The sequence below is a fragment of the Myripristis murdjan genome, chromosome 7, assembly GCF_902150065.1.
Source record: "Myripristis murdjan chromosome 7, fMyrMur1.1, whole genome shotgun sequence".
In the NCBI taxonomy this organism is placed as follows: domain Eukaryota; kingdom Metazoa; phylum Chordata; class Actinopteri; order Holocentriformes; family Holocentridae; genus Myripristis; species Myripristis murdjan.
The window spans coordinates 25,612,091-25,624,958 of NC_043986.1; the positions used below are offsets into that span (position 1 = coordinate 25,612,091).

At 40.1% G+C, this 12,868-nt stretch overlaps 1 protein-coding gene across 1 annotated transcript; it reads right to left on the bottom strand.

Annotated features, from left to right (window-relative positions):
* Nucleotides 1-1,611: 1,611 nt before the first annotated feature.
* On the bottom strand, nt 1,612-10,874 carry pip4k2ca (phosphatidylinositol-5-phosphate 4-kinase, type II, gamma a). Its single transcript, XM_030056256.1, has 10 exons — nt 10,437-10,874; nt 10,022-10,119; nt 9,587-9,683; nt 9,111-9,260; nt 6,448-6,594; nt 5,874-5,912; nt 5,642-5,755; nt 4,295-4,562; nt 3,260-3,363; nt 1,612-3,062 (listed from the first exon to the last, which is right to left on the bottom strand). Exons 1-10 carry the CDS (start codon nt 10,593-10,595, stop codon nt 2,982-2,984), a joined length of 1,257 nt encoding a protein of 418 aa, XP_029912116.1. The 5' UTR covers nt 10,596-10,874; the 3' UTR covers nt 1,612-2,981.
* Between the last annotated feature and the right edge of the window lie 1,994 nt (nt 10,875-12,868).

A 12,868-nucleotide genomic window follows, 5' to 3' on the forward strand; every position in this document is an offset into this window, starting at 1 on the left:
CAATTTTTGGTTAAAAACAAAATATCTCAAACACATTATCCTGAAATGAGCTGTCCAGCTCACTCAGATCAGGCCCTGCCTTCCTCAGTATAGGGCTTCTACAAACAATCACAATTTGTTTATTTATTCATGCCTTTATCATGATTTATTTATCTGAAATCTCATTTAACTGCTAGTGAAAGCAGTTAATTGACCAATTAATTTTGACATCAATATTTACAACATCACATCACTGATATGGTATTTTAAATATACCATAGCTACAGATATAGTTTTTGTCGATTTTCTGTTCATTTCTAACCAAAATAATAATAATAATAATAATAATAATAATAATAATAATAATAATAATAATAATGATAATAATAAACTTTCAGTACTTCTCTGGTTATTTTCTTAATTTTTTGGTGCTGATTTTTTAGCAATGTTCTGGTATTTCTTCTTTGCTAATTTGCTCAGCACTGTTCACTTGAAACAACGGGGAACACGGGATAAAAGTTAGGGTTAACGTTAGCTAGGTTGGGTCAGTGCAACATTTCGGTGGAGTGTGAGCTCCTAGCACTCGTCATTCAGGTGTGCATAAGAACAATTTGTGATTCAGAAAATTTGCATAAATAAGGAAAAGTAAAAAAAAAAAAAAAAAAAAAAGATGAGAATGTTCATCTTTTGGGCCTACAATGACCTTTTCACAGTACAGTGCTAGGCTCCCCCGGACATTATGGCCTGCAAATGCTGAGGAACATCACTGGTGCTGACAAGAGGAGTCCAATCTCCTGCTATCACCTCTTCTACTTTTGTGAAATCAGGAACCACTTTCTGATGACTTGGCCCAACTCGTCCTCACTGGAGTGACGTTAAGATCATGACCTGGGGCAGCATGACAGAGAGAGAGCGTGCAAGAACATTTGTGTTGGCTGTGATTTACACTGAGTGCAGATTAACGGGTTCTGCCCTGTGCTCTGGACGCCGTGTTCCTACTCCCTCTCTGGATGGTCAGCACTTTATAGCTTATGGACCCCCACTCCTCCCTCTTTCTCTTTCCTTGTCCATCCTGCTTGATTCCCATTGTCTGAGGGCAACACAGGGCAGTGTCAAGTCTCTCTTTTCTGATAGCGACGAGAAGGAGACAGTCAGCAGAATTACAACTTCTCGGAAGGGTGAGACAAAAACCAGGCCCTGACCCACGTGCTCTTATCTGGAACTGGAGTGAAGCCCGAGTAACTATCAGCCATAACTCAGCCTCTACCATTTAGCTACCACATACCACAGCCCACAAAATATCTGATAGCTACCACATAACTAACCCTGCCGACTGCCATTTAGCTATAAGCAAGCAGAGACATCCACAATTCGGTGAAGTATCTGGTATTGACCAAGCAGCAGGATTTTCATCCATCAATGAATGAGTCATTTCAAAGGAAGTCAGTAAATGTAAAAAATAACCATTTGTTCCATACATTACCAAGAAGTGCATGGTTTTTCTTTTGAAATCTATTACTTCCTAATAAGTTCTTCCTTTTTACACAGTTGTTTTCTCTTTTGAAATCTCACTCACACGCACGCACACACTCACCCACATCTTCAAAGGAAAAAAAAGACATGACAAATGCGTCTCAGAAAATCTTTGTAAAATATATTTTGGTCCAAAAGCTGATTTGCAAAAATACAAGATGTGCAATCATAAAGTTCATGAGGCATCATACAGAGTACAGCTATTCTGCCCGATCCAGTGTATTGGAAAGATCTATCATAACCCATCGTTTTTTGTTAAGGCTAACTGTATAAAGCTACTGAAATGTAGTGTTATTTTCTAAAATTTATAACAACCAGGTTATCACTATAGAGTTTTCTCAAATGGCATTACAATAAACAATGGACAGCTGATCTATGCTCTACTTCTATTGCTATATTTTTTTCAATATCTTAATCCATAACAATGATTCATATAGCACACGTTAGTCACCCTGATGCACAAAACACTACAAGCATTCCAAATGTTCAAGAGGAGTCAGTCCTGAATAACAACGGCTGGGCCCATATTCAGGAGGTGCTTTGATGGGAGCTTACAAATAAAATTCCCCCAATAACACATCACTTACTTCATCAAAAAAACACAACTGATAAAATGAGGATCACTGTCCTGTCACTTCATTAATGCAGGCTGAGCTCTCTGGTCCCACTTGGGTCAATGGAATGCTCTCGGGCCGGCCACCACACTTTCCTTTTTTAGGTGGTGGCAGCTCACATATACAGCGCTGGCTACAATGTTCACAGGCCCAGATTTGATACTCAGATTTTTGACCTTCATTTAAATTCCACACCATTTCATCTGACCGTAACTTTACTTACAATACCTTGGTGGAAACACTCTGCTCAAACACTTAATTGCTGTTTAACTGAATTGGTCTGTCACAACAATACAATTTAATTGTATTCAAAAGTGCAAACTGCACTAAAGTAAAGCTTTGATCCCACACATTTGGCACTCTAAACACTCAAATGGCCCGTTTCACATATATAAATGAGCTTATTTCTCAAGGCTATTGCTTAGACTAACAGGATTTTGCAGTGCCCATCTTGTTTAAAGATTATTCTGGGATGTAGTTTAGTTCATACATGTGGAACAAGAGAGTAGTGACTAAAAGAAGCCAAAAACTAATTATATTTGACCTAACGCTGATCACAGACACAACATGGATCAGCAACCATCTCTTTCCAAGTACCCTTTTGTTCCAAAGTTAGTCAGTTAGAGTGCTTACTATCTACAAGAAATACATCTTAAGTCTTAAAAATAAATATATGCATCAGTAGTAGTTCATAGTATTGCAACGATGGAAGTAGTCGTTTCAGAATAAAGATCTGCATGTGCATACGTTTTGTGGTCAGTTAACTTTCATAGAACAAGAGCAGAAAAGGAAGAAAGCCTCTTGAAATTTCAGTTGGATGATGTACCGACTCATAGAAGGGGTCTTAACTTAGTGTTACGCAAAAATATTTGAGATGAAATCACGAAATCGTTTGGCATACTGCTCGGGATGGACTGTGGAGATTTCAGCACCAGCCTGGAGAGACACAGACAAAGAGGAAATGGAGACAAAGAGCAGCAGATTAAAAAAAAAAAAGGAGACTGTGCACCATACATTTCATGAAATGACATGGGAGAAAACATCAAAGGCTTGCCCTCCATGCAGGTACTACTGAATGTTTCAAGCATTTGACGGCAATGCCTTTTCTTCCTCCTGCCTTTCCTGTTACTCACCCCGTGTTTGACAGTTTTTGCTGCATGAGCGGCTTTCTTCTTTGTGTCATACTGAGTGAGTACGTCAATCAGGCCCATGAAGTAGACCTCCCTCTGAGGGGCTCCTGAGATGAAAGTTGGAGAATAATTCCAGTCATTTTATTAGGCTTATATGACAGCAGCACTAACTAACTTCATACAACAATCAAACCAAACGTTCCTGCTCATTAAATGAATACCAGAAGTAGTACAACTGCTAACATCCTCTTCCAAACAAGCAGCGTGATCATACTGGAGTTGGAATGAGGACACAAGGATATGCATAACAAATCTGGATTTAGTATCAACATGGCTTTTAAGAGAAACCAGTGCTGTCTTCACCCCTTTTGATAATGTCTACAAAGCGGGAAACTACACTGTTAAAAAAAGGTTGTATTTGCAATTTCTCTTCTGTGGTGTGTGTATACAGTATACTGTGTTATCTGCACAATATTTTCACAGCACGGCATTTTGTTTGGAAGCTGCACCACGTCTGAAACAAACACAATTTAAACCCAAGATAAAATACTGGGCACCAAGTATGGACCAATCCCATCAGCCTAGAGCTCTGAACCACCACTCACTTTAAGACCTTTTTCACAGCAGCCATTTAGACATGAAATAGCAGGTTAACAAAGGTGTTACTAGTGATGTTACACTTCTGGCTCACTGGAGACACTTCTCTACACATAAATGGACCAGAACCCTAATTAATATCATTAGAAACACCTGTGTTTAACCTGCTATTTCATGTCAAAATGGCTGCTGTGAAAAAGGTCTGTTGACGTCTCCTGTGTGGGAGTGCCACGGCTTGAAGAGAAATACGAGGAATGTGGGACAGGGACAGCGCACTGTGGCAACACATTACCTTGAGGACAACACCAATTGTTGCTACTCTATTTCCTAAAATAATAATTAGCTTAATATTTGCTTATGTTACCTTTTCATACCTATGTTTCCTTAACATCATATTTGAGTCTAAATGACATTTTTGCATGACTGGAGGCAAATATGCACCTGGGATGCTTGCAACTGCATACACGTCCACATAGGGGTCGAACTCTCCGGGACCCAGGGGTTTGCAGGAGGACATGTAACCAGCGATGCCCTCGGGAGACGTGCCATAGGAGCCCACTGTAGCAGCCGGTGCCAGGCCGTTCTCTGCCTCTGCGTCTTCCTCATTGGGAGGCTCGTCGCCCTGCTCCTCCTCCTCCCGTTCAGCTCGGCCCACGTCGTGGATACCAAGCAGCAGGCTGTAGTCCATGATCTTCAGCTTCACCAGGAACTGAGGACAAACAGGAGACACCGTGGCTATGAGACATGTACAGGGTGCATACATTTATTTATTTATTTTAAATTGGTGGTTTTCATTTACTTCATTTCCATGATCAAAAGAAAAGTTAATGAGGACAACAACACAATCATTATGAAGTTACAATTCAACCATTTAATGATAAATAATTCAATGATAAATCATCCAAAGGAAGTATTTAGTTTCGTTTTTTAAGTTTTTCTGCTTTTTTAAATTCTATTTATTATTCATTTTTATGTTGTGATAGACTGCATATATTTTAAATACTGCCTGGGTCTCTCTAGAACAAATGAGTAACAGACATACAACTACGGTTTTTTTGTTTGTTTGTTTTTTTAAATTCCAGTCCAAACTGAAACACAATTTGCAAATGGACTCACCAAAAATGTGGACTGTATTTATTCGCACAGGTAAAATAAATTAATATAAACTGTCCTCACCAGGTTGAGATAAATTTATGCATGAGCACACACACAACAGATCAATCATTTAACTGATCAGTCAGTCTTTAACAGAGCTGATGCTGTTTTAGTCAGATTGCTACAACTTTCCATAAACCCTTACCAAATTATATTTTTCCATAACTTCTTCAGTGGCTGGAAATTGTATTTTCAAATATACCAAGTTTTTCCATAACCATATGAACCCTGCTTTTAAAACTAAGTTAATCCAGAATACAAGCACATGGGAAGAGGGAGACAGATAATTAACAAAAAAACAAACAAAGAAACAAACAAACCCAAAAGCTGTTAAAAACAAGTTGAAGATGGAAACTGCTGACTAAGCGGTGAGGATTCGTTATCTGGATGTGCAGTGATTAATATGTCCTGTGTGTGCTAGTGTTTCAACTTATTTGTTTCAGTGACATTTTATGGGGGAATGATGCAACGCTCAACACAAAACATATTTGAGCTTTCACCTGATGACAACATGGCAACATGTGAGTGCTGCATTACAGACATTGAGGATGTTGATGCTGCCACCGTGTGGTGGAGGCTTGTAACAGCAGAGGGATGTTAACGTTCAGACAATCACTCAAAGATGTCGCCTACCTCCACATCTTTGTTGAGCTTCTCCATGAATTTCTCCTTCTGCTCCTCGCTCACATACACCTTCTGCATGTTGTTCCTGAAGTCCATGTCCTTGAAGGTAGGAAGCTCTTTCCCCTGCAGAGTAAAAAAAAAAAAATCTTTAGGAACTGGTTTGGGTTTAGGAGTAGAAAGCCAATCAAATACTGATGCGATCAAATGCCCTAAAATGGATATTAGCTGGCAAGACTTTTACCCTTTCTTTGTCACTTGCTTCACGGGACACCAGAGAGCCCTGCAAGAACAAACACTCATAGTAACTCATAGTTAGCACAGAGTATTAACTGAACCCCCTGACATCTTTGAAGGTGTTATGACACTGATGCCTGCTGGGATGTCAGGATGACATTCAGACATGCAGTTAACAATAATAATTTTATTTTTATGACACTTTTCTAAAACCAAGTTAGAAAGTGCCTTACAATATAAAATTAGAAAACAATAGACCTTCTTCAAAGTAGCCATTTTGACATGAACTGTGGGGTAAAGGCAAAGGCTCTGCTGCACTTAAATGAAACAGAACCTTCATTAATATCATTAGTAACACCTGTGTTTACCTGCTATTTAATGTCAAAATACCTGTGGTGCAAAAGGCCTCAACCACAAGCAACAACTAAATCAAACACACAATCAGGAATATGTAATGTAATGTATGTATGTAATGTACATGGAAAAATACGCAAAATGCATTTAGATAAGGTTGTGAATGTAAAAAAGAATAAGAGGAAGAACAGGATTTAAGCAGCTTTCAACACGCAGTTCCTCCTCACCTTCAGGTCGTACTTCCTGTGCACCACCAGTCTGTGGCTGAACATGTTCCTCATGACGATCAGGTAGGTCTCCTCGCTCTCCACACTCACCCGGTACATCCCGAGGAACTGTGGCAGCAGGGTGCTGCCGTGACACTTCACTATGTGCTGCAGGGACAAATCAACATCCAATATTCACACAGTTCAGGGCAGCTGATTGTTTTGAGACAAAGCCTACAAATGCAAATAAAATAAGATATTAAAGAGAAAGTCCTATTTGCCCATGTAAACCAATGCATTAACTTTTTCAAACTTGCACTGGACCACATTTAAATGCCTCTTTGTCCTTTGTTTGAAGAATACTTAAAAACCAAGAACCAATTACTGTGTCTATCCAGGTTAGGCAGTGAGGCCTGCTCAACACTCACTGTAGCAGTCTATTAAAATAGACTCTCACTTCAGGCTGACCTCATTCAGTGTGCCCTGAAACACACTGGACAGGATGTTTAAAGACATAATGCTTTGTATAAAAGGAGCTTTGTTTTGTACTAGGGCTGGGTAATATGCACAAAATCAAATATCACTACATGTTTGACCTAATAACTTGACACTGATATTGTGACGATACTGTAGGGATGACTACTGCTGCTTTCATAAGATATTTACACACAAGATTTTTGATAAACAACCATTAATAATGTGGATTTGATGACCAAGCAGGTAGAGGCAAGTAAGAGAACACAAGAACAATCTAGTAAGTCCAGAAAATTACATCTCTTTACTGTGATGGAAATAAGGAAAAGACAATACTTATGCCATATCATGATATCATGATATTCAAAATCCAAGATGATATCTAGTCTCATATCACAATATCAATATATCTCTTGACCCATACTGTATACATTTACTTTTAATTTAAACTCCTTCTCCATTTGTATTTTGTTGACAATGACATGGTCAGTTTGAAAACAATGGCAGTCTGAAAAAAAGATGGGAAACAAACAAGGTAGTAAATGATGCCCTCAAGCTATTAGCCCTAAAGGCTGTCACACAATCATGACAATGTGAATAAATGGAGCACAAAATATAAGTAATACAAGAAATTGCAGACAATTTCAGTTTTCCAAACAAAATGCAAACTGTAAAGGATCTCTAGAGGAACTGTGCAGTGTCAACCCGAGAGCTCTGATAACAAAGTTCTCATTCAGTGCCAGGTCAGTCAACAAACGCTCTCAAACAGAGCTGCCCTTTTTCTCATCTCCCTCGCACTTTTATGTAGGCTACAGAACCGCAGGCTGCACATTCCAGCCGGAGCTCAAGGCAGCCATATGCCTGACAGAAGTGAGGACAACTTCTCGGGGTCTCCACGCAGCTCGGCTATGTTAAGTACAGCGAAAATTTCCAGGCACTGCAGCATGAGAGGGCCAACGCCTGACCCACTGGGTTAATTGAGATGAAATTTTAAATTTAGATTGTAGGAATAAATAAATTGGATGAATTGAATGACTATTTCAGCTCACTCTCACCACACATGGAAACTTAAAGCCACCAAGAAAGAATGAAAACAACACTCCTATTCACATGAGCCTAGATGTGCTGATATGAAAATTTGAATACCTTTGTCAAACCACCAGTGACATTAACAGAATAGCTGCTCTGTCACCTGCACTGTGGCTGTGCTATAACAGAGGAAAGAGAAGATGTGATAACCTAGACCAAGGACAGTGTAATTTCCCATTATCATCTAAACACACTCTGAGCCTTGTTAATGTGATATGGTTTTGATCCCTGGGGGGAAATGCTCTTTTTGCTCAGGCTCCTCTACAGGAAGGTCAGAGGCTCAAGGTCGGCTTACAGAGCAGCTCTCCTACAGCTGGTAGTGACTCAAGGTCTTGCTCAAGGACACTTCAACAGGACAGATGCTTGCTCTCCTCTGATGGAATAGCCGCTTTCCTACTGACTATGCCCCCCCGCTGCCCCCAGCTAGAAACTGAATCTAAAAATACTCTTATTTGGGTCGGTTCCCCTCACCTGGCTCAAAGAAAGGTTTATCCCCTTGGGAAGTGTTCATATTAAAATTTCAACAACAAAGGCTTGCACGTGCTTTTGCTACCAAAGTCCAAGCAAAGGTTACAGGGAAAAGAACAACTGCTCATTTTAGATGCCCAGAATAACAGCCCAAGTTCCACCACTGACCTTATGCACCCGCCCATTCTCCCTGTTGTCTATATATTTCCAGTTGCTTGACTTCAAAGATACTAGTTACTGAGGATAAACCCAAACCAAAATTAACAATACATAAATGGAGAAAACTGAGTACCTTGCTCATTGTCCTTGCAATAAAACTAACTATAAAAAGAGAAAAGCACAAGTGGTTTGCCTTTTTTCATTCAGAACTGACGGACACGAGAAGCTCACAGACCCCTTGCAAGATGGTGGTAAACATGTTGCCTCGATTTATGCACTTTATGCATTTCTGTTATTTTATGTCACTCAATAAAATTTTTGTAACGCTTTCTCAAGTTTGTTTTCAAATGAATTGCTGCTTCAAATAAAGCTTCAAATAGCTGATTAATCATACAAACATATTCCACATATTCGCACTGAGTCAGTGCGATCCTATTGCACCATTTAAATCCTGCTTATGTATGAATTTTAAATGTTAACTGTCCAGGTCCTACCTGGTGATACTCAGACAGGATGCTGTGCATGTCTGCCACATCCTCGCTGGAGATCTGCTTGATGACCAGCGTGCGGTCATACGAGTTGAGGAGCAGACCTTCCCCCTGGGCTTCTGAGCTCCTCACCGGGGGGCTGCGGGTCAGCGACACCTGTAGAGCAGGAGACACACAGGATAAGGCTGAGTCATTAACTTTTATATTCTCATTGACTTCAACATGTCAAATCCAAAAGCATTCGCAATTCAACTGTCCCTTTGTAATCACTAATAAATTAATTGCACGTTCAATTAACATTTGAATTAAATCAACTATATATGAATTAAACACGAGAAGGTTGAGTTGAGCTTTACAAGATGCAGGTCTTTGCCTTTACAACACAGGGTAAGCAGACACAGTTGCAGAAGAGAGGAAGAGCTCAACATTAAACATAATGATGTCTGCATGCTGAACTGTATATTAGCACATCGCATACACACCTGGTAGTCCAGATCCTCAATACCAAACCGCTCCCTTAGATTTCTGAAGACCTGAGGACAGTATTCTTTGAACTTAAAATGTCCTGGAAGATTTTCTCTGCAAAAGAAGGAGATGGAGGAGAGCAGGATGGGATATGAAAAAGCGTTGGCAGATAGTTACATCTGTTATGAATAAGCTTACATACCTCTGTCTCTCACATATACACTTCAAGACCCTGAACATCTGTGAGGCTCTACAATCTAACACAAATCTTGCAGATTTGTTCTCCCTTTTTACCATTAGGAAAATAGACATGAGAAGGAATGTAGATTAATCTAGCTTTCCCAAGTGTCTAAAGCCACTAAGGTAATAGCTGTTCCATTTTACACTGCTTTTGGGTTATTCAGTCTTACATCAATGCCAGTTCAACCAAAAAGCTTATTTTTTAGCCTTACTTGTTGAAAAGGTGGTTGTTGACTTTGATCTTGGTGTTGGCTTTGAAGTCGTCAGGCAGCAGCATGACAGGGACAGGCACCTGGTTGAGATCATTGATCTGCCAAAACCATGTTACAAGGCAGAGAATTAATCACAAATCCCCCACTTTGCACAGTCAGCTGTTTGTATTTATAAATGTATTTATGAAGTCATTTCTTTTGACACCGCATGCACGCTTCTTCCGCGTTCTTGTGCAACACATTTAGTCAAATGAAACGTCGGTGATAGGCTGAAGAGTGCAGTTTAACAGGTTACCGTGCCGTATCTCTCTGGAGGAGACACCTGGTAAGCAGGCTGTGTGTCTTGCTAACTTTGCTAGCTTGTCTTATCGTTAGCATTAACGGTCAGGTTAGCTCGCCGCATCCAGTGACTCACCGAGTGATTCACGCCCCACATAAACACACTCTGGACAGGGTCGCTGGCACGAAACACTTTCACCTTCTGCTGCACAAAATGTTTCTTCTTGGTTTTGGTCTTGGGAGCCAGTATTACCATTGGGCTGGAGGTGGCCCCCGAGTTACCGAGGGAAGCCATGGCAAGTCGGGCTTTCGGTCGCGGCGCTGGACGTCCCTGATGGCTTCCGTCACCGAGCTGAACTAGCTGTCCACTTCCCCGAGTCTGTCCTTCTCACAGAAACGACAACCAAGAGGTCGCCGGTCGTGCTCCGAGTGTGTTATGTTTGCCCTACTTTTCTAAGGCACATTTTAACGTGAGTACGCTTGATAAATCACTAGTTAATCTAAGCCTTGCCCGACTACACACCGACGAACGTCCCGTCCGAGCTGAAAGTCCTCCTCTGCCCTCTCCAGCCCACCTGCCTTATTGGTTACCGTCAACAACGTGGTGAGTTTATGATTGACAGGAGGCAGGGCCAAACACGGCAGAGACTGCTGCGTCAGGTGACCTCAAGTGGGCGGGTGCTTTTTGCCGTTATGTTGCGTTCAAGTTCCTGCCGGAGGTCAAAACTCCCAGCTTTTATAAGAGACGAAATTGTACACTCCAATGTTTATGAACTATTGGAGATTTATGTTTTTGTGATTGGAAACAGTGTAAAAGAAATTGTTTTAACGATAAGAAGCAAAGATTCCGTTAAGAGAGTATGCCGCCGGGTTGAGCTGACATCACAGCGTCACTGCAACCTCAACAAATCTTGTCCGACTTCTCTACCATGTCATTGCATTATTCCTAATGGGAACACTGGATTGTCACTTTTCCGAAAAATTTGAACGCAGCATGGCATTAGTTCCCATCGTTCAACATGTAACAGTTCCTAAAAATGTTAAAATGTTTCTCTTTTCTAAAATTGCAATGAATGGCAACAACGTCTCAGCCAATATATTATGTCACTTAAAAAGCATGATAACTTTGCTGTTGGTTATGTTTTAAAACCCATTGTTATTTTGAGCAAGTTATATATGCACTAAAATACATTTTAAAAAGTCATACCTACTGTTACAGTTTCCCAAAAGCATTATCCATATCTAATGAGGATTATTGGAAACAAGAAAAATGACATAACGTTAACACATTATGATAATGTGTTTTTAATGAAAGATTGTCTTGATTACAGCTCAACTGTGCATTTTCCTAAACATTTGTTTGATTTATTCACTTTTTATGACATTTTTTCATGTTAATGAAGCTTTGCAATGATGCAGTGATTATATGACTCATTCTGTATTGTTATGTCGACAGTGACTGCAATGTTGCACATATGCGTGGTTCAGGGAAAAAAATCCTGTTGCAGTGTATTCATAACTAAAACAAAGCCTTCTTGCAAAATGCTCTACTAGGAGCACCTCTTACGAAGTCAAAATGGGTGCAAGATCTTCTCTGCTACATGTGCAGTTTCCAGAAACCCAGTGCCGTCTGTGTCAGAAGAGTATTCATGAATATGATTTCCCTATGCAAAATCACTGTACTGTTGTCTTGTCAGTTAATTTAGAACAGCTTCAATATCTGGACCGTTTCTAAACTTTGATCCAGGAAATCTGAATCACTCCAGTCTATCTGTATCCATAACCTTGATTTAATGAACATTTCATTTTGCAAAGAAAGATTGTCTGCCTTTCCCTGCATCATGATTGTAATTGCACAGCCTTAATTGGGTAATTGCATGTTGGGAGATGTATTGTGCTGGGGAGGCCGTATCACACAGAACAGAATCTCCAAGAATAGCAAATGCAACCACCCTAGATAGAGAAGTAGGACATGTGTGGTGGTGTGATTCTACAAAGGATCATGCTTCCTCCTTCATTTTCTGCAAGACCTTCATTTCAAATTTCTTATGCATGAGCAAATTAGATATTCTATGCTGTTACCTTGGAAACAGGCATGTATTGGGTTCCTGTGTGGAGAGACTGGAGAAAATGATCCTTTATGCCCCTAGTAATGGCAGAAAAGCAGCATGACACTAATGTGCCTATTAATTTTTGTCTCTCTGCTGGCAACCGGTTGATGTTACTGCAGAAGGGATTCTTCTAGACACAGAAAATGGATATGAGCATCAAGTATCCAACCGAGACTATACTAATCAGTGCTACACAGTACCTGTTCATCTGCTAGGAGGCCAATAGGGGATGATGCAGGATAGGATACATACTTTATTTTGCTAAAGAGCAACACAGCACCCACGGTTAGAGAATGACTGTGCGGGAATGTTTTTTTTAGTTGTAGCTATAGGGCTTGAGACACACTCCTATGTAAAAAGGAAAAACAAACAAACAAAAAAAAACATCATCAGTGCTCATTTTCCAAAGCAAATTGTATCTCCACAAGTAATTTTGGCATCTCATTTCATCATCTTT